This window comes from Rhamphochromis longiceps, linkage group LG5, assembly GCF_057381845.1.
Source record: "Rhamphochromis longiceps isolate RC_006_pf linkage group LG5, R_longiceps_female_GT1.1, whole genome shotgun sequence".
In the NCBI taxonomy this organism is placed as follows: Eukaryota; Metazoa; Chordata; class Actinopteri; order Cichliformes; family Cichlidae; genus Rhamphochromis; species Rhamphochromis longiceps.
Window position 1 is genome coordinate 18,850,332 of NC_140561.1, and position 21,200 is coordinate 18,871,531.

The window sequence follows — 21,200 nt, forward strand, 5'->3', positions numbered from 1 at the left end:
TTATTATTATAATTCATTCAATAGAATTAATAAATCTGGTGGAGACTCCATCCACATAATGTTCAGTAAGACCACCCGTGATGTATACCTGTTGGCTCAGCCATCGGACTCATGCACAACTCCTCTCCTCTTTGGTCAGCAGCCTTCTTACCTGTATCTTGTGGCATACTGTTCCCTGTACGTTAGCGTTGACCACAAACTAGGGCTATATATAAATTTTTACAAAGTTAGTGTATCTAAACATATGAGCCACAGAGTACAGTATAGACTTTTAAATTACGAACGGTTCAAATAAACAGGATAGCCAACTAAACAACCCTTTATTGGGTTTTAAAAGAATAGTATGTCAAAAGTTGTGCTTGAGAAAGAACAAGTGAATTTCATTTTTGGCTTGCCAGCAGACACTGGAGCCTGTGATAGTGTGTGTATGCTGAGCTCTTTCTGCAGTTAATTGAATTTACATGTGAGGAATTATATTAGTGGCAATGAATACCTGTGTCTGTTAAACAATCACAAATAAATGCCCCCCCCACTCAAGTTTGTGTTTTCTATTGAATGAAGTATGCTACAAGCTCACAGTTATTAAGCAAAGGAGACGAAATAAATTCTGAAGTCTCCCCAACAGGTTGAAGTGACTCTGTTTCTGAAGCGATCAGTTTACCTGTGACCTGTGTTAATTTCCTGTCGACTTGAGGATCACCGAACATCTTTTCCTCTTCCAAAATGGATGGGGGGGAAAAAAAAAAAAAAAAGAAAAAAAAAATACCTACACACACACACACACACACACACACACACACACACACACACACTTTAAAAAACAAACAAAAAACAGCTGAAAATCCACAAACTAACTTTCATGGTATTCAACGCCGAGTACTGAGGAGTCCAGCCGTACAGGAACAAACGTTTTATTTTATAATGCAAACTGCAACATATGAATTATATTATTTACCCAAAGGAGCAGGAAAAAGGTCATATACCCGTGGCAAAATAAATCACACAGTCTGTGTTAAATCTAAGTCCAACACATATATCAGCCTCAGCCATAAAGGGAAAATCCACCCAAAAAACAACATGTACATTCCTTTGATGTCGGACAGTTCATTCTTACTTTGTGGCTTTAATTGAGTCTCACCCAACAGCAGGAATATGGGATCCAGGACTTTTACTTTCCTCTGCAGACATCACAGAAGGAAAACCTGACTTTATATCAAAGTCAGTGGTTTGTGAAAGGATCGTTGATCCATTTCGGTTTTGACGTGTACACAAATTTGAAGTGAACTGTGTATCATAGGGTCATAAAGTGAATTCTTCAGGGTTTTTGCTTTAGGAAGGCATTTTATCAAAGTTTTTCTACGCACAAATATAGCTCAGGTGAAAACTGAACCTTCAATTAATCTGTTCAGCTATTGCTTAGATAAATAATATTTAATCTACAAGAAAAAAAGATAAGTTTCACATTGTTCAGATGCATGTAAAAGAAAAACAAACTGTTCTAAAATGCCAAACTGACATTTTTTGGTTGAAAAATCCCTGCGCTGTTGGTTCTTGAAACATGTTACCACATCTGCATCGAGTCTTGGAAAGTTTCAGAAAGGATTAGTTGACTGGCTGAAAATCCAGCCATGTGACAAACAAAACAAAACAGTGACAGAAGTCTTTAGTAACTCTGGGGAAAAAGAAGTAGCACCATGTTCACTGAGGGCAAGCCAGAAGGTAAAGGGGAGAAGCCGCAGGACACACAGAGTTCAGGTGTGCACTTAAGTGCTGCAGCATCTGCAGTAAATCTGCTCATCCTTCAACATGACTTTTTGGTCTTTATTCTGCTCTGCTGTATTCTGGCTGTGTGCAGCTTATGCAAACATAATCCTCCTTCTCCGCACGCTCAGCAGACAGGCCGACGCAGATCTGGTGAAACCATTGATTGCAGTTGCCGTCACACTGGACCCAGTTTACCTAAAAATGACAAGACGAGATACAATAAATTTTCACTTTGTACACTTAAACTTCAGCTATACAGGCACATAAGTATTTACATAAGTTGGCGTAAATGCAGCAGACTAATGAAACTCACCTCATCACCCTCTGGCTCTCTGCACCACGGTGCAGCACACAGCGAGTAGTCCTCTTCTGAATCTGAAAGAGCAGGGTCAGATGACGTGTGCGTGGGCGAACCGCTTCTCTTCGATTCTTCGGTCCTTTCTTTGCTTCTCTTGGGCTTTTTCTTGCGACACTTCTTGGCCTTCTCGCTGTGCTGAGAATCGGAGCTGTCCTTACGTCGCTTGGTCCGCTTGCTCTGACTGTTCACGGCCTCCTTTTTCAGGCTCGACACGCCATTCTAAGCACAACATACGGAAAGTGGACTTAATAAACAAGAGCATTATGGCATAATGCATTTGGTGTGACACTTAGTAGGAGCTGTTACCTTGTGTTGAGGGCTCCCTTTTGGAGACTTCTGGTCCTGTTCTGTGCTGTTCCCACAGGGAGGGCTCTGTGAGGGCAGGGGGACCAGTTTGTAGAGTAGATATCTGTACAGCTGCTCCGTCTCAGGCAGAGTGACCTGCAGCAGGAATCCCTCCACCATCAGCTCCTCCAGCTCAGGACTAAGTCCTGTGAAAAATTAAAACAAAATGAGCATCAGAGTTGCTCTGAAAAGTGAAACTGCACAGAGTGCTTAAATGAAAAAGCTTTGACACTTACCGTGGAGCGGAACAGACTTGTGCTCTGTATAAAAAGCTGACCCATTTTTTTCCTGAGGCAAATGTGAAGACTCTCTAGGTCCAACTCTCACCTGAAACAATTAAAAACGCCATCAGTGACTGTAAATGCTCAGTGTCTAGTGTTTCCATGATGGTGTCTAGAAAACGGGACTCCTGATGGTGAATCACAATAATTCAGACCACAAACGCTTAACTTAAATCAACAACAATGTTTACAAAATAAAAGACACTGACCATCTTTGACACGTTCTCGAGTACTCCATCTGCGCAGGCTTGCTGGACTCTGTGCTGCCATCTCACAGTCCTCTCGATGAGGAACCGCAGAGCATCGCCCTCTGGCAGGCGGACCCGAATCCTCTGAAGGGAGGCCAGCAGGGGCAGGACTTTGTCCAGAGGTGGTTTTCTCGACCGCTGGCACAGCGGGCACAGCCAGGCCTGACCGTACTCAAGTTCTGCGGTTGTTGTAACACACCCGCAGTGGAAAATGTCTCGACAGAGCTCGCACTGCATCATGGCTCCTGAGGGAGCCTTTTGGCAAACACAAACACTAAGTGCACAACAGCTTTCAGCAGGAAGGAGCTTTGACTCGTTTGAAGACCTCAGAGACAGTAAGATCTCCATCTCCCTCTGTCGGACCTCGGCGAGAGTGGTCATCTGTGAGGAGAGAAAATTAGATGAAATTAAAAACTAATCTGAAGCCTAATGCCAATGTCTCTATTAATATATGAACTTTCCCTGATGAGACTTCTAATAAAGGAAATCATATTTTCCCCCCCCCCATTCATTTTCTGAGGAACCCTCCACTCATCGTTACACAGATTTGTGCCTACTAAACCTTGTTTAATGCTAGGTTAACCTACTAAAGGTGACCAAGATAGAGTCAGAGTCACTGCTTCTAATACTAGGTTAAATGGTTGAAATGGCATTCATAGACAATATTTACTGACAGAGTAAAGAAGAACAAGTGAATAAATAAAAAGATCCGTTTTTAATCGGTTTATAAGTTAAAAAGAAAAAAAAACAAAAAAACAAAAACAAACAGCACTTCTTAACAAAGAAGGATTCTGGAGTAAAGGAAACTATACAAGAGCTGGTTTTTAGTCCTAACTATACTGAAAAAGTTACCAGAGAAAAAGAAAATTTGATGCAGCCATACTTACAGCAGAGGCAGAGTCCTTACTCTCAGAGAGAGCTCTCTCTACATCACACAAAGAGTCCAGTTTTGTTAAAGTCTTTTTAATGATCTGTGGAGCTTCTTTCACTTTTTTAGATTTTGACTTCTGATGTGCAGATCCGATGTCACACCTTGGGCAGAGGACCTGAAAACATGATGACAAATTCTATTAGAGGCGCTTTTCAAGTTCAGGTAATTTGCCACACTTGTAGTTTTGTGATATCTGGCACTAAATTTTCATACTGATGCATAATGATTAAATTGGTCAGCCACATTTGCATACGCATTTACCTCTAGAAGTGAGAAAGGGGAGTTTTTCAATAGGAATGTCTTTGCGGCCGTCTCCTTCCAGCTCTTGACATCACTGACAAGGGCCTCCAGTCGACTGAGCGGGTCGAGCTTCACTGGGATGCCCTCTGCTCTGAGAACCAGCTCAGAGAGAATGTCGAGCACAGGAATACGTCCCCCAAGCTGTAAGCACAGACAAGATTAATAATTCAGTTTCACCCATTACTCAAACTAAAGTGCTGAAAGCATAAAGTATGATTTTTACCTGCAGTGTTTCAGCTTCATGGAGCCATTTTTTGGCCTTGGTGACGACATCCTTCAGCTGCAGACAGTTGGGCAGATAAGCAGGGATGTTTTCTACTTCCTGCAGAGCAGCTACAAGGGTTTCTATGCCCTGATATGGCCTGTGAAGAGGCGTCAGGGTTAGAAAACAGTGTAGATGTTTAGGTTTTATACAAGTGATAAAGAAATAAAATAGACATTTCTAAAAATGAAAGACCATAAGCTCATTTGTAGTATTTGGTTTATGTTTATCTATTAATGGGTTAAGCCAGTGGTTCCCAAACTTTTTTTGCTAGGCCCCCCTTTGTTTTACAAGAAAAATGTTCGCCTGCCTGTCACAGCACCATAATCCACTTTTATCCACCACGACCCAGCTCTACAGATGTGGCACATTTCACTCCGTCTGAAGTTTTCAGCTGGTTTTACACTTTCACACAACACAAAATGTGAATTTTACTGCATTTTCATAGAGTTCATTAGTTGCAATAACCTTGGATTTTCTTCATTTCTGCCTTCTGTCATCATGATGTGAGCATGAAAGAAGATGTGAACCGTCATATCTCACCTGGCCTCCAGGAGACTGAGCACTCGCTCCTCCCACTGCTCTGACACTGTCAGCAACTCCTGCAGACGAGCCATGGCCCTCTCCACAGAGCTGTGAGGGGCCAGGCCCACACCCTGGTCTATCAGCCTCCTCATCGTGTCCAGACACAAGCTGTCCGGCCGACTGCTGGCTTGCTGAACGGTCTCCAACCATCGAGCCTGCTCCAGTCTCTCTCTGAGAAGGGGTAGCTGCGGCAGTTCCACGTCCAGGCCCAGACTCACATCCAGCAGGTCCTGCAGCTCCAGCGCGCTGGGTGACTCATCAGAAAGGAGGCATTCACTGCGCTGCTGGAAGTCATCCACCCGAGTCAAAAGATCCTGTAGATCACATCCAACAGGTATGACGTTGCAATATTACCTCGGCCACACCTTACAAATCTAAAGTCTAGAGATACTGCCAAACCTTGGACACATAAGGACTGAAGTTGAAGCAATTTTCTCAAGAGACTAATAGCTTGGAATAATTAAATTTATACAATTAAAAATTGTATTTACTTTTTAAATAAACAAACCTTCAGTAAAGGAGCCTGTCGGATGTTACATGGCAGGCTGTCCAGTTGTTTGACAAATGACCTCAGCTCCTCCACAGTTAACTCATTCTGGCTTTGGGACTTGCCTCCCCCAGAGCGGTACCTGAAACACAGATTAAAACTGATTTACACACCACTTAGCACTTTGACTGGCAAAAAAAAAGAAAAAAAAAGAAGAAAAAAAATAAAGAAAACGGCCGAGCAGATAAGCTCAACAACAGCAATTTGCATAAATGTGAGTAAGCTCACACTAGCACAAATTGGAAATCTGTCCCACAAAACGGGTTGTTCCAGAAAATAACAAGAACATGACATAATTGTGTAATATCTTGTGTGACCTTATATGAAACTGAATCAACATGGCCGTTTCACAGAACTAAAGATGGAGCCACGAGCAGCGTGGAACATTTCAAATCAGATTTCAGTACCTCGTCTGCCTCTTCCCGTTGAGAAGCTGCTGTGCCGTCACAGAAACTTTATCGGCCTCTGAGGCAATTGTACGCAGCTGATCCAGGAGGCTGCTTTGAGGAAACGCCTTTGTTTCCGCTTGCTCTACCAGGATGTGAAGATCCTCCAACCCTAACCAGGAAAAACAAGAGTTCGTTAGAAGAGTCCAAACTACACGTTAACATTTGAGTAACTCGCTGAGATTACAGAAAGTGCATCACTGTGGTGGCACCTTTTTTCTTGGTTCCTTTGTTTTCCACAATGTCCTGGACATTAGACACCCAGTCTTTATATGAATTGGCACGCAGCTTCACAGATGCCATCAATGGGTACAACTCATCCAGTGTAAACTTGTAACTGGACGAAAAAAAGAAAAACAAAACTTGGTGAATAAACTGATAACTGCCATGTCAGTTTTCAGCAGAAAGTCATAATCGCCTCTGCCAAACATTGCAAGCTCCAAACCTTGTCTTTATAAAAAAGGCAGGCTGGCCTTGCACAGCTTAATATTTGTAGGTTGACTAGTAGTTGGTGAAAGTATAAGTTACTTTTTTTGTGAAACAGTGCTTAATTTTTTATGTTTTTGCTTTCAGGGAAAATTTGCTCCAACTTTTACTTCACGTAACATTTAAAGTAGGCCACACAGCTGTGACAGTACATGAGAAGAGAAATGAATATGAAAATGAGTATGCAGTGTTCCTCTGATTAATTACTTACTGGAGTGTGAGGTTGATAGGAGGACAAGAGCAGAGGTTCTGGGTGTGGTACAGGCAAACCATCTTGTCAGGACTGCAGGCACAGGTGATGCCAGACAGGTAACAGGTGGTCAGACACTTGAAACACTGCCGCGCCTCGTCTGGGAGCACCTCATAATCAACCTGTCGAGACTGCATCACACCCTGGGGACACAGATTCAGTCGTTAGAGCAGCACAAGAGACAGAGGAGCCAAATGTGACATATGTGTACCTAAAAAACAAGATCTCTCGAGTGGAAACTTATATTGTGACAAACATCTTTAAAAATTTTAAGTTCTCCCTTATTTCAGTCTGATAGATGAAATCTGTTATTTTGTGCTTCTTTTTTGATGGTTGTAATGTGCATGTTTAAAAACACTGGATACTGAGGATGAAGCTCCTCACCTTTTTAGTGATTTTCTCTCGTAGTTCCTTCTCCTGTTGGATCATGATAACCATATCCTCATGCAGAATGGCGGCCAGGTTGACATCTATCGTGTCAGCTTTAATGGCCATGTTGCAAACCATCTCATCGTGGGAGAAGACGCAATATCTGTTCAGCTGACGATAGTGAGCCACACAGCCACGGCCAAGGGGCATCTATCAGAAAACATGGAGATCAAGGGGTGTTCAAGAGGAATGAGTCAATCATGTGGCGCCAAAACAGTAATATTAGTAACAACAAGCTTCTGTTTAGGGTCTAATCCTGGATTAAGCTTAGTGAAACAAACTGAAAACTAAGTACAGTATTATGTGATACATAATAAAACATTTCTTACCCAGTCCATTGTGCAGAAGTTGACCGCTTCAGCAAAGTTGAAACCCTGGTTGAATCCACTGTGGTAAGCTCTGGGGAAAGTGATGACGAACTCACCTGCACACTGGTTGGTGCGATAAATCTACAGGTGAAAATACAAGAAAGAAATGTTCCATGAAGTCGTTTTAAAATGAATTCAATCTCAAAACAAATGAGTAAAACAGTTTAAACAATGTTGACATTTAAATCTTTTTAATTTGATTTCCATAATTGTGTGAGAAAATCATGTATGCGCAAATTTGTCTTCACTGTTTTTATTTACCGGGACGCCGTTGTTCATCAGCGTGTTGGGATTCATGATGGTGACCAGCTGATGAAGGAGGTCTGGCTGAGACTCAAACAGCTCAGGAGCTAGTTTCTTCATGACCGCTTCGAGGTGCTCTGCAGCATAACCAGGAGCCCCATACCACGTCTTAGGCTCACCCCTGCACATGTGGACAAACCTCTTAGTAACAAAAAAACCCCAATCACGGTAACCCCGCATGTAACACAGTTTTATGCATTATAAATAAGTTTCATAATGGAGTGACACGCTCCTGTCCGTTTGGTTTTTCCTTGATTTTGAAGTTCAGATGAGATGCGTTTCTAATGTACACATATACACACACACACAAAACTGCTTTTAGAGTTTAAAAAAAAAAAAAAAATCAAAAAAAAAAAATCCAAACTCCCAAATTAAAAATCATCATCATCACAGTTACACAATAGAGTTAAAAAGTCCACTGTACCAGTGAAGATAGTTTATGGAGTAGCTCCAGTGGTCCTCGATGTGCCAGCAGAAAGAGGAAAAACACATGCCCACGTACAGCCAGGGTACCTTCATGCCACAGATGTCGGCTGTAATGTGAGTCAGCACCGAGGCATCGAGGACCGGCATATTGTTCAAGTTCCAGCCGCTGGTCAGGTAATGCTGCGGGTAAGACACAGGTCTAAATACTCCACTCACTCAGATATAGCCCAGAAAACTTTTAATATGCGACTGCAAACATCAGTCACGCTTATTTTTACTGTTGCCTGCCAGAAATCTAACACCACTTTTGGTGATAATTCAGCTGTAAAAGTTACCATGCTTTGAGAAATTAAAAACATTAATATACATAAAAATATTAGTCTTATATAGACAACTATATATTTTTTTCTATTGTTTATTGATATTTAATGCTTTAAAGAAAACAAAAGGAGACAAAGCATTTTCACAGAGAGAAGGCACAATACATTCCCATGACAGACAATTTGTACCTCATCCTCAGGAGAAACTTCAAAATGGCCGTTTCTCACGGGAAAACCACTCCCAAACTCCTTGGAGGCGATGTCTGCTCCATACTCCACAGTCACATCCTCCTCGATGGTACTCACTAGACGCCAGAACTCCTTCTCCACCAGCTCAGTAGGCACCATCTTAATAGAATTAAGAAAAAAATAAATGAAGGATTTATATTAAAGCATTTATAATCATAATGGAATCCAGGGCCGTTTTCATAAACCAGTTTTTTTTTAAAAAACCAAAAAAAAAACTGGTTTATGATGAAAACGGCACTTTCGTGCACTGGAATACTTTCATTTTGTACATTGTTATGGTGTTGCGCACAGAGCAGTTAGTAAGAGCCAGTGCAGCCTCTGTTTTGATTGTGCAAGCTGTCACATCTGGAGGACATTCAATAGCATAAATAAATAAAGTTGTGGGAAAACTAGATTTACATCACTTCTGGTAAGAAATGTAAGAAATACTCAAAGTTGCTTACAACGTGGTTAAAAAAAAAGAAAAAAGAAAAAAAAAAAAAAAAGAAGCAAACTGGAGCATATTAAAGAATTTCTCAATTTGTTTTGTTTTCACTTCTGATTGTTGTTATTCTATTTCTATCATGGCCTGTATGTGTGTGTTTAAAATTTCTGAATAGTGAAATAAATTTAAATAAATTCCTTCCACTTCCCCAACTTATCATAATTGTACTTAGTAATAACTTAATCTAGTATGTGTTTCATATTAGTGCTCATATGTTTGAGCTGAAAAATATGATGAAATTCTCATTTATGTTGATCGTTGGTTAAAAGACATTATTATAGCATAAAGTCATTGGCCAATTCATTAGATAGGTCTGGTCAACTGCTTATTAATGCAGGTGTCTAATTAGCCAATCACATGGCAGCAGCTATCACAAATGAGTATCGCAAATGAGGAAGAAAGGTGATTTAAATGACACTGAACATGTGTGGTTGTAGGTGCCAGTCTGACTGGTTTGAGGATTTCATGTGCTGAAATCTTCCCCACAAAACCACCTCTGTTTATAGAGAATGGTTTGAAAAAGAGGAATTATTCAGAGAGTGTCCATTTAGCCCGTTTTTGTTGTATATAGAGAACCTTCACGCTTACATTTCTAAACTATTAAGCTGCTGACATCAATAAACAGAAACAAGAAACTGGAACTTAAAGACTTTACTTTTGACTAAAATGAACTGCAAGTATCAACAAAACAGACTAAAGGCTACTCAGTGTATGTGTGATGAAAACTCACATGAACTGGCATATTGAAATAATCAGACTTGAAGGAGTCAGCCATGTCTCCAAAAGTTTGGAGGGTGTAGCTCCTGCTGGCCTGCTCAAAGCCAAATGCAACAGCTGGTTTGCCACATTCCTGTCAAAACCAAAAGATTGTATATGAAGTTAAAACAAGCCACTTGGGATTATACTATAATTGTACATGTCAGATGGGAGACTACACTCCAGTTCACGGTGACTTGAGCTTCCTGAGGGGGCAGGAGGTATAGCTCACCTCAACCAGGCACCTGGGGCATCTCCAGTCGCCTCTGGGAACATCGTGGAGCGGAGGGATGAGACAGAAGATGTGATAGCTGTCATCGCAGCCGTCGCATAATAGCAGGCGGTCCTCAGCGCTTCCACTGCCACACACCAGACACATGTAGTGGTCCACCTGATGAGACAGAACACTTATGAGGATGTACTGTGTACAAAATAGATCCATGTTTGAATCATGTAACAAAAAGTAGTTGGCCAATAAATTTAGTACATAGGGAAACATTTACTTTATTCACTGGAGGTTTGATAATTTTATCTAATACAGTTTCTTCATATTCAGTTGTATCCTTGTGATCAATGGGCTCCTTTTTCACCTCAGTGACTGCCATTCTCACTGAAAGACAAGGACGAAGATTGATTGGAGGCTTCAGGAGTCCCCAATAACACTCAGACCCATTACACAAACCAATTATTTCTATTTATAAATATATCAGTACAGGTCAGGTTTATTTTTCTTACCAGGTTCTGGCTTGGCAACAAATGTTCCCATCCTCCTCCTCAGGTTGGGACGAGTCTCACGAACTTCTCTGGGTTCACTTTTGACATAGCCCCTCTGCAGCAAGAGTCAGAAACAGAGTCAGCTGTACTTTCAAAACTAATGTGGGAATATAACTAGTAAAATGCTGTCATAATGACAAGACATAGAAACATCTTGTTTTAGAGCTGAAACAAAAGCCTGTCAAGACAAATGCACAACACTTTATTTTTAAAAAATTAATAATAAATTAAAAAAAACCCAAAAAAACGCATGCAGCAGAGTCATTAAGAATGCTGCACACTGGAACAGTGCCCACTACTCATGCGTCAGCTAAGCCTTCCTGCAGTTCTTCTGCAGTCAACAGGGAGTTGTGTTTTGCCTAAATGCCCAGCAGACATGTGGTTTTCTGGTTCCTGCTGTTTTGCTGCAACTTTCACAGTTCCTTTATCCTCCATTACAGTCAGTGTAAACTACCTTTTTATAGCCTTTGCCTGCTTCAAAGGCATCAATTAGCTTCGCTGGAGATCAGATGGTTAAAGGAGGCCATCGTTGTTTAAAGTAACCACAAATCTGGAGAACAAACTCTACTGCCAGCAGCCAGTAACAATTATTGACCTGACCTTATAGGTGAAAATGAGTTAATCAAAGCATAGAGTTTTAAGAATTTCAGAGTAAAATCCATAACACAAAGAAGTTATGATTCAGAGGGAAATGTCAAAGATGACAGACTCACCTCAGATCTCATTCGTTTGGCTCGGCGAGCAATGCTGCAGGTCTCCTGGGGCTGGACAGATTGGCGCTGCGGCAGGTCGTGAGGGGTGTACTCCTTATCTTTAGTGTCATTGGTCAAGGTGGCTGCCTGTAGGAAGAAGTGAATGACACCAAATTAAACACACAGAACCCCCTGCCCCCCCCCAAAAGATTAAAAACTGGCAACGATTTAATTATCAAATATCTGAGGATCTCTACATTCAAACATGGTTGTCAACATTTGAAAGTACCAGAATTGAGTATATGAGTTTCAAAAAGTCAAAAGTTTTACCGTTGTGATGCTTCTATTTAAAGACATCAAAAAAGAAATGTCAGTCAGAGTGTAGATCTGTCAACAGATCTCAAAGTTTAAGTCAAACTTGCAAGATACCTGCAACTAAATTTGTTCCCAGTGAATTTTTACTGTCAGTTTTAACTTTTAGGAATTTGTGTTGGATAAAATCAGTCTTTCTTACACTGGAAAAGTCACTCTGACAACACCTTATTTTGGTGTGTGCATAATGGAAGGTCATAAAACACTTGAATTTACATGGTGGAAACTTTTACAATAAAAGCACATCAAGTGCAAATAAAATTCCTTCATACTCATTTGCTTTCAAGACACTGTCAAGAGACTGAACTGCACCGTTTTTGGTGTGTACTGGATGAAGGTTAAGCAACAGTACTACATGCTTTGTAGTCCTGAGGTCTGTACTACAAGGCCAATTTAACATAACCAGGATGTCCTGTCTGTTATCTGGTTTCACTTACCCTAAGATCAACAATCAGGTTACGTGGTCACATGAAGCTGAGCGCATAACTCAGTAAGTATAACCCAGGGTTTCCCCAATCTAGCTACCAGCACATTAACATGAAAGAGGTGACATGAATGGCATCTGACCAGTAACAAACATGGACAGGTCCACTGGCTGAATGGCTGGCTTTACAAAGAAAGCTAAATCTATTAGAAAAATATGGAGAATTAACACATAAAACAAGCTTAAAGTATATTACAAATAAGTGGTACGAATGTCTGTAACAGGATAAGCACCGAAAAGCTCTTTGGCCAGTGAGACTGGAAAAGGTCTACTACATTAATAAAGTTTAGCCTATTTAAAACCAGGAAGGAAAGCTGGCAAAAATGCTGACACTGCAAGTTAACAACCTTCTTAGTATCACAGCTGTATTATTAAGACGTGGGAGTGTCTGACAGTTAATATAATTGTTGTTCCATTAAATTAATGTTTAGATGTGCTTATGATAGTTTTCCTTTTCAATCCATCAGCTGCAGTGGTATTTGACAATATGAGTGTAAGGATTAAATATAGAGACATCGTTCACATGTAGAATTACTCTACTTGCAAATTTTATATAAGGTCAACAAGCACAAATAGGTGCCCTGTTCTTTAGACCATCCACACTGATTCCGTGTGGAATCTTCTGGGAATTGTGACGCTATTTTCCAGAGATTTGATCAGTCACTAAGTGTAGATTTCACACCTGCTGACCTCTAAACTAGAACATAGCTTACTCAGGAGGCAGTTAGGTCTGCAGTATAAGTTACCATGGAGATGTACTCCAGCAAGAATTGAACTGCTATTGCAATTTTGAAAACCCAGGGTTAACCCTGGAGTTACTTTCACATGCCTGCTTTGTACTACAGGCTTCTGGTTGATCTAACCTCTGAAGCACAAAATAAATAAATAAATTAAAAAAATAAAAAAATAAAAAAATCACAAAATAAACCCCCCGTTACTCTTTGATAACTGTGCACAGTATCACTGTGGGTGAGAAGACTCAATAAGACACTAAAGTGCTTAAGACCAGGCTGTCGTTTCCATCATATTCCACATTTATTCCATTAAAATAATTATTTTTCTGTCATTATAATCCAACCAATAATTTCATGTGCATTTAGCCTGCAAACAAGCAGTCCCTGGTCATTGCTCCCGAGTTCATCTCCTGTGTACATCTTGGAAGAAACTAATGGATTGCAGAGTCTTCCAATAAACATCCAGCCAGCTGTGAACCAGACTGCCTACTGTTACTCTGTAAAAAGAAAACAGGTGAGAGTACGTACAGGGAGATTGGCTCCAGTCTGGAAAAGGTTATATGGGTAGAGGATTCGCTCATAGTGTGCCCGCAGATGGGAGCCAATAGCCTTTCCTGGAGCAAAGCCCATCTTGACGGAAATCTTAGTCCAGCGGCGTTCTCTGCAGACTGCATCAAAACCACCCTCTTCGTTCACCAACTTGCGTGAAATAAGTGAAATAATAAATTAAATATCAAGTAAGGCAAGTTCACTGGTGTAGAAAGTTGTTGTACTGACAAGTGACAAATTAAAAAAAATAAAAAAATAAATAATGGAGATGAATTGTCTTAGTAGGAAAATCATTTTCCAAGTCTCTGCTCCCAGCTGGGGTGCAGGTTTTTCCCAGCTCAGATTGGAGTCTAAGCCACTATTGAGGGTGTTACTTTCACCAGGACAAGTGAAACCAAACAATCTTAGTTAAATCAGATTAACTAAGCACCCTTATAGGGGTGTAAAAAAATTTTAAGAACCCCTTTAAAATCCTCATGCTGATAAAACTCTGGGTGCTTTGTGATGAGATGCCGCTTTAGGTTGGCTGGCTTCATTTACTAACACTCGAAGACAAACAACACATTTTGGTCTTCCATTGCCATTCTCGATAAAGCCAAGATTGAGGTAAATGTTGTCATACTTTCTAATTTTAGCTGGTTTGGCTTTTGTATTACTTAGTAATGTGAACTGACTTAAATATTTTTCCATTGTGCTAATTAGCTCAACCGCAGATGATGCATTTACGTGCCACTACATGCCAGGTACCATAACGTGTTAATGTAATTACCCAATCTGTGGCTCACAAACCCTAGTTTGAGGCCACTGAGCTAAATGATCCCCCCCTCCTCTTATACTTAGCCTCACAGCTCCTCACTGTAGTACTTAAATGTTCAGGTTTTTCCTTTAATTTGTCACCCATCTGCTGATTCACAAGTCATAAAAATCAATTGTAATTCAGTTGTAACGTATTCATGATCACCCTCTTAGATTCATAACTGTAGCACTAGTGGGGATTTTCACACCTTATTCAGTTGGTACAGATCCAGAATCTTTCTTTCCACTTGAGGAATTTTCAGTTTGCATCCTTGTAGCTCCCAGAATTTTGCTATTTGATCCAGGAAGTTGAGTTTAACTCTGGTCTGAGCCTTAAGGAAAAAGGAAAAATTGTTTAGCTCCTCAAACAATAAGCATTGGAGTTGTAAGAAAATAACCTGAGAAGTACTAAGTGCTCCAAAAAGAAGAGTACAAAAAAATAAAGAAATAAAATGACTGAGTTACTATCTTTTTGATTCTCTCCTACTAGTATTAACATTTTTTAAAAGAGGGAAATATGTCTGCAGTCTTTTCACGGCTCACCATGACATGATAGTGAATCAGATATTTTGACGATGCTGCCATTTTTTTTTTTTTGAAGGACAATGAACAAAAGCACAGCGAGTGAGGCAATACCTGAATACAAGAGATGAGCAAAACTGGATTTTGTAAATATATAAAGATGACAAATGTACCTCAAGCTCATTGAGCCGTTGTATTCGCGGTGTGAATTTAAGTCTGTCGACATCACAAGCAAACGGTGGCTGCCAATCCTGAAATGAGTAAAGGAAAAACAAAAAACAAAATAAAAAGACAGACCATTTTAAGCAAGATTAGACTAAAGCTGTGACGATTAGACTCACTGAAACATGCTTTTGTTTGCACATTTTTCAGTTTCAGCGGTATCATCATATACAGCAAGATTCCAAGTCTACTTGCAGTAATCATCATCATTACACTCAAATGAACCAACATAGAGGAAAAAGCTGATGTTACCAAATTAATTAGGCTTTAGTCTTTCAGGCTTTATACCCATCTGAGCTCCATGTAAATACTTCAATTTCAATACCTGAAAATAAGATGCGAGTACTGCAGCTTGGCACATAAGAATGAGGCAAAGACAATTGCATAATGAGAAACAGTAAGCCATTGTTTCAGAAAAGTCAACATTTTAATGCTATTAAATATAATGAGTGTAAATATGACAAAAAGGTAGTAAATTTGTCAAACATAGGTTCTCTTTATTTCTGCTAATTAGCTATTATTTAACAGAACCTGTCCCCACTTTCACTTAAAAACACAAACTTCACTTCGATGTCTAACCGCATGCGAAGCAACTGAGCAAAACAACTGTCTTACAAACTAAAACACTAACCATGCTATACTGCACAACTTCCTGTACGACTAGTTGTAAGTGCAAGTTCAAGATTCAGGAAAATGATCTCAATTTTGTACAGTTCAATGTGTGATACAAAACAGTGTTATTATAACTGTGTTATTCTCACATATTATCAAACCGATAATGGTAAATGCTGTCATACAGTTAAAGGACAGTCTCAACTGCTTCCTAAGAACAAAGAACAGTAAACAAAAAAAAAAAGAAAAAAAAAGAAAAAAAAGTTTATTGTGGAGATAAGCTTTTCAGGTTTCACATTTGTTCTTCTATAGCGTAACAAGCACTCATAAAAACAACTATACAGAAACCTCCCAATAAATCTGCAGCCACAGCTTCTCTCAGTTATTTGTTGTTGCATTGTGCCTTTTATTATTGACTAATGTTTAGTCGATAGAGTTTCCACATTGTGAACATGTATCCATTAAACTTTCTGTGCCTAAAGTGACATCTTCCAATGTACTGTTTTGTCTATTCTGGAGTCAAAAAGGCCAAAATGTTCAGTCTGTGGGATTCTTAGAGTCAGAACATGAAGCATTCGGGTAGAAAATTATCATTGTTATTCAAAACTAAACAAAACATGCAGGTTACATTTTCTTTAATGTTTCAATGGCATTGTTAGCATTTTTTGAATCGTCTAAATATTATTAATACTGATGGAAAATAGATGAACAGATGCTGTAAACAGCAATGTTTGCACTGTAGGATCTAATATCAATAGATTATGATTTTGTAACTTTTAGTCATTTGTGATAACATCCTAACCTGTGATAAGTATACAAAAAGGGGAGCCATTTTTACTTAAAAAACAAAAACAAAACAGGTCCGTTTTCTCTTTTAAGACGACTACATTTACATGCCAAACCAACTGAAACAGTACTGTAATGAGAAGGAAATGTGGCAAATTTACATATACAGGTTGATAATGAGACCTGCAAATTAGTCTAACGCTCCTGATGTGTTTCAATCTTCAACTATTACAACATTTCTTAAAAATGAACACAAACATTTACTGTTAAGGCTGACTGCCTACTGTGTGCAGCGTTACCAGAGGCTCTTTAAAATGTCACAGTCAAGATTTACTGGGCCTGGACAATGAGTGAAATGCTGGCCAGAGAAGAGATAACAACAGCTGCATTAACACCACCTTATTGTTGGATTAGTCTAACAAATGTTGTGGGACCAAAGCAAAACAATCATTTTTGAAAACAAATAGAAATGTGCTCTGTTTTACTGACCCTCCTCCACAAGTCTGACCATGGTAGTTAAGACTGCAAGCACAAATTCTGGTCTCTACATGACTCAGGCCCTCCAATCTCAATCCAAAATGACAAATACAATTGTGAGAAATTAACCACAAACAGGCCTGGCAATGTCCCCGAAAATCATCTGCATGTGCGCTAACCTCTATAGTCAAAATGTGATCCATGTAAAACCCTGAAGGAAACTCTACCTGTATACCGTGCACCAAATAAAAATCACTGATCGAAAACAGGTTGTGGTGCAGTGTTTACTTCCTTTTTCAAACATTGTCTGAACCGTTTGTACATGGGAAAGGGTTAAAAGAGAATAATGAAACAAAGAAACAGGGCTCTCAAATAAGAGCCAATCTATAATCTCTGAATTGTATACACCATTTGCACACACAATTTGCAGACAAAAAATAAAACTCCAGGATCTCTCTCTTCACAAATAGACATTAATAACAGTTTTGTTTTTTTTTGTTTTTTAAAAAAAACACATTAAAATTACAAACTTATAAATTTGTCCTGGTAGAAAACCCAGCTCAAGAGCCCAGTTTCCATCACTTCAAGGATTTAAGATTATTTATTGGTCTGCCTGAGCCACATTTTGATCAAAACATTCCAGAATAAACTGCTGGTGCTGACTTATAATTGTGAAATGTAAATCATAGTTTAGACAGCACAAATAGATCTCGAATATCAATCCAACTACTATCAGCAGCTAATCTTTGCTCACATTTACCCCACTGGCTTCTTTTGTTTACATGAGCTGTGCATTTCAGCCATTTACCCAGCAAACACTGAAAGCAGTCACCCCACCCATCCGCTTTTGATGACAATTCAATCCCTTGTACTCATACCCAACGGGTTAAAGTGTGCAAAATAAGCTTTTTTTTCTCCTTTTTTTCATGCTTCCTGATTTCTGCTTTAGACGCATGCACACATGTTAAAACATTTCCACCCATGTCAAGGACCTTGCAAAAAATAAATATATATTTTATCTTTTTAAGTTGACATAGAGAATACCTGGAAAAAATTACGTCAGGCATATTTAAAAAAAAAGAAAGAAAGAAAAAAAATCAGTTCAATCTACCCTTTTAACGCATGGACACACCCTTGAATAAAATATATGCCCACTACTGTCACATGTCTCAGAAATAAGGTCAATGGGACATTATTTTTGCATTATGTTAGCTCTAAGATATTTAAGGGGGGGGGGAAAGCCATTTTATTGTCAGTATTTCCTTACAGACTTTGATATTTGACCCCTGAGACGTTAGAGAGGTGTAGATTACGCCAGGCTAATCGTCCAATTAGAATTATTATTAAAAAATAGCCCTGGATTTGCTTCCATAATAGCGAAATAAAGATTAGCCAGCAAGTATAAAACTATCTGGTTAATAAACTAACGCTAGTAGCAGTCGAGAATAACCGTAATTTGAGTGGATAAAGTTGATAAAACTACGATGAAAGAGAGAAACAGTGTCCCCCACTGAGTGCCGTGTTTCTACGACCCTTTTCTCCATAAACAGTTGGCCACCGAGCACGTACGTTAGCCAGCGTGAGATGTCAGAAAACTGCGGCTTTAAACGGGCCCCGACTGATGCTAGTCAGGTTAATTCACCCTGTCTAAATCCGTCAAATCCTGCTCAGATACTTGGACTTTACATTTAACCAAGTGCGCAGAAATGGTTGTTAAATTATTAGTAGGTCAAGTCTAGGCGAGCCATTTCCGTGCGCAGACTCCAGGAAGCACTTCATTCTGCGCTAACGTAAACAATTTGCATCATATTTTGCGTACAGGCAAACTTTTGCGTTTGAATTATTTTTTTATAGCGCTCTTTAAGTTGGGCGACCCTCTATCATGAATCCAGGCTGGTTTGTTTTTACGACTAAGCCCGACCAGGACACAGGTTTCCTCTTGAATGGCATGTGTCTGAGAGCTTCCCATTGCCGTTACAAACACAACACAGTCCAGCTCGGGCTAGCTCACTATTCTTACTCGCAGGCGCAATCCGCCATGTTGAAACCTGTCTTAAAAACACAACTTTGCCTTCTAAATTAGCCACAGCGGCAGAGGCCAGCACACCGTGCAAACACCACGAATAATTGTAAAAAAAATAAAAGAATTACTCACCGGCGGTGGTCGGATCTTGCAGATACCAGTTTTCTCTGCAATTGGTCGTATTTTGTTGATGTACGCAAAAGGGTCGGCAAATTCCTCCCAGCTGGGCTCAAAAACAGGGCACTCGGGAGGAGGAATGAACTCATTCACCTGCGGCTGAGTCATCGTTGCATCTTCGTTATGACTCCAGCTGAAATATTTTTTAAAAAAAAGGGGGGTTCCAAGCCGTCTGTGCTTGCTTTGATCTCCAGTCTTTCAGTTCATGTCCACTCTCCACTCATTGAACTCAAAGACGAATTATCTAGTTGGAGACGAGCTCTGACAGCGAGGGGAAGTACACGTCCGCTTCGACAAATAGACACCCACGAATTATTTAGGCTAACGTCATTTTTGCGCCGTTTTCGTGCGCAAACATGCACTTTTGCTACCGAGATAGAAGTAAAAAACGGACTGTGTCTAAACTGACATTTTATTACACCAATTTAAGGTGTGCTTTCGTAACACAAAGGACTTACATGGCTGCAAATCTGTGGTAAGATGGAGTAACTTTATTTCAGTTTTCACAGCGTTTTTAAAAATACACTGTAGTTAATACTTTAGTAGCGAACAGTTTAGGACTATATAGCTTATTGGCTCAGTGGTTTCCTCACAGATGATTGCTCCCTTGTTTGGTGCGTTTGGTTATCTCACCCTGTGGTGAGACAATGCTCCTGTTCTCCCCTTCTCAAATAAAGATAGAAGCCTCACTCCGCCCGGCTAAGGCGAAAGACTAGCAGACATTACCCGGTGCTTACTAATCGAACTCACCTTGAAGATCTTTGCGCGCTGACCGGCACTTTGTTTTTAAATGGTCTAGAGAAGCTCGTTGATTGGCAGAGAGGAGTCATATGTTGATAGTTCAGCCGTTTGTGTTTTTAAAATAAACATTTTCATTTGTTTGACGCCAAATTTATAATAACAATAATAATTATACGATATATTATTTTTATGCTATCGATAGCTTGTTGGGTGTGCTACAATTGCTTTAAACATCTAACTTCACAAAGAGTAGCCTTTGGCTCTGAAAGGCTACTCTTTGTGCCAAAAACTGACCACCACCACCCAAAAAACAATAACAACAAAGTTTTTTTTTTTCTTCAGTTTTTGGCATATTTGTCACACTTGCATGCTTCAGATCAACAAAAACAAATCTTAGTGATAGTCAAAGATAACCTGTGTAAATACAAAATGTAGTTTTTAAATGATTGTTTCATTTATTAAGAGAGAAAGGCTATCTTAACTTGGGGGACTATGTGGAAAAGTAATTGCTCTCTAAACCCAATAATTGGGTTTGGCAATAATCTTTCATTTTGTCTCACTCTTCTTTTCAGCCACATTGGAAGGTTTTCCAGGATTAAAAAAATATGAACAAATAATTTTTTCATTGTATTTTTGTGATCATTATTGACCTAAAGCATAGGTGTCAAACTCTGGCCCGCGGGCCAAATTTGGCCCGCAGCCTAATTACATTTGGCCCGCGAAGCCATACCAAATGACTATTAGAGCTGGCCTACTGGTATTATACAGCTAATATATATATTGTTTAGTATAAAGCTTTGCTTGTTCCATATTCAGTTTTTCAGCAAAACGTGTTCGAGTCCATCAGAAGAGATTCATTCTCATATCTGGAGGAAGATTTTTTTTTTCAATAAATATTAATGTTAGCCTGCGACTTTGTTCCAGATTTGAATTTTGGCCCACTGTGTATTTGAGTTTGACAACCCTGACCTAAAGGAATAGAAAATATGAACAAATAATTTTTTCATTGTATTTTTCTTGGTGAGGCAGTCAAAAGGGTTAAGCTCTGTACCCAAAGGAGAATGTCAAGCCCTGAAACTCGAACTAACTCAAGTTACTCAAT

General features: G+C 39.6%; 1 protein-coding gene across 1 annotated transcript; it reads right to left on the minus strand.

Annotated features, from left to right (window-relative positions):
- Nucleotides 1–895: 895 nt before the first annotated feature.
- On the minus strand, nt 896–19,774 carry kdm5ba (lysine demethylase 5Ba). The gene is made up of 27 exons (XM_085406324.1): nt 19,313–19,774; nt 15,234–15,311; nt 14,748–14,870; nt 13,723–13,893; nt 11,626–11,751; nt 10,874–10,967; nt 10,642–10,748; nt 10,371–10,529; nt 10,113–10,232; nt 8,839–8,997; nt 8,328–8,509; nt 7,862–8,024; nt 7,562–7,681; nt 7,188–7,382; nt 6,765–6,946; nt 6,280–6,404; nt 6,029–6,179; nt 5,583–5,703; nt 5,033–5,388; nt 4,451–4,589; nt 4,189–4,368; nt 3,884–4,042; nt 2,958–3,377; nt 2,704–2,794; nt 2,429–2,613; nt 2,078–2,341; nt 896–1,959 (listed from the first exon to the last, which is right to left on the minus strand). Exons 1-27 carry the CDS (start codon nt 19,463–19,465, stop codon nt 1,822–1,824), a joined length of 4,461 nt encoding a protein of 1,486 aa, XP_085262450.1. The 5' UTR covers nt 19,466–19,774; the 3' UTR covers nt 896–1,821.
- Between the last annotated feature and the right edge of the window lie 1,426 nt (nt 19,775–21,200).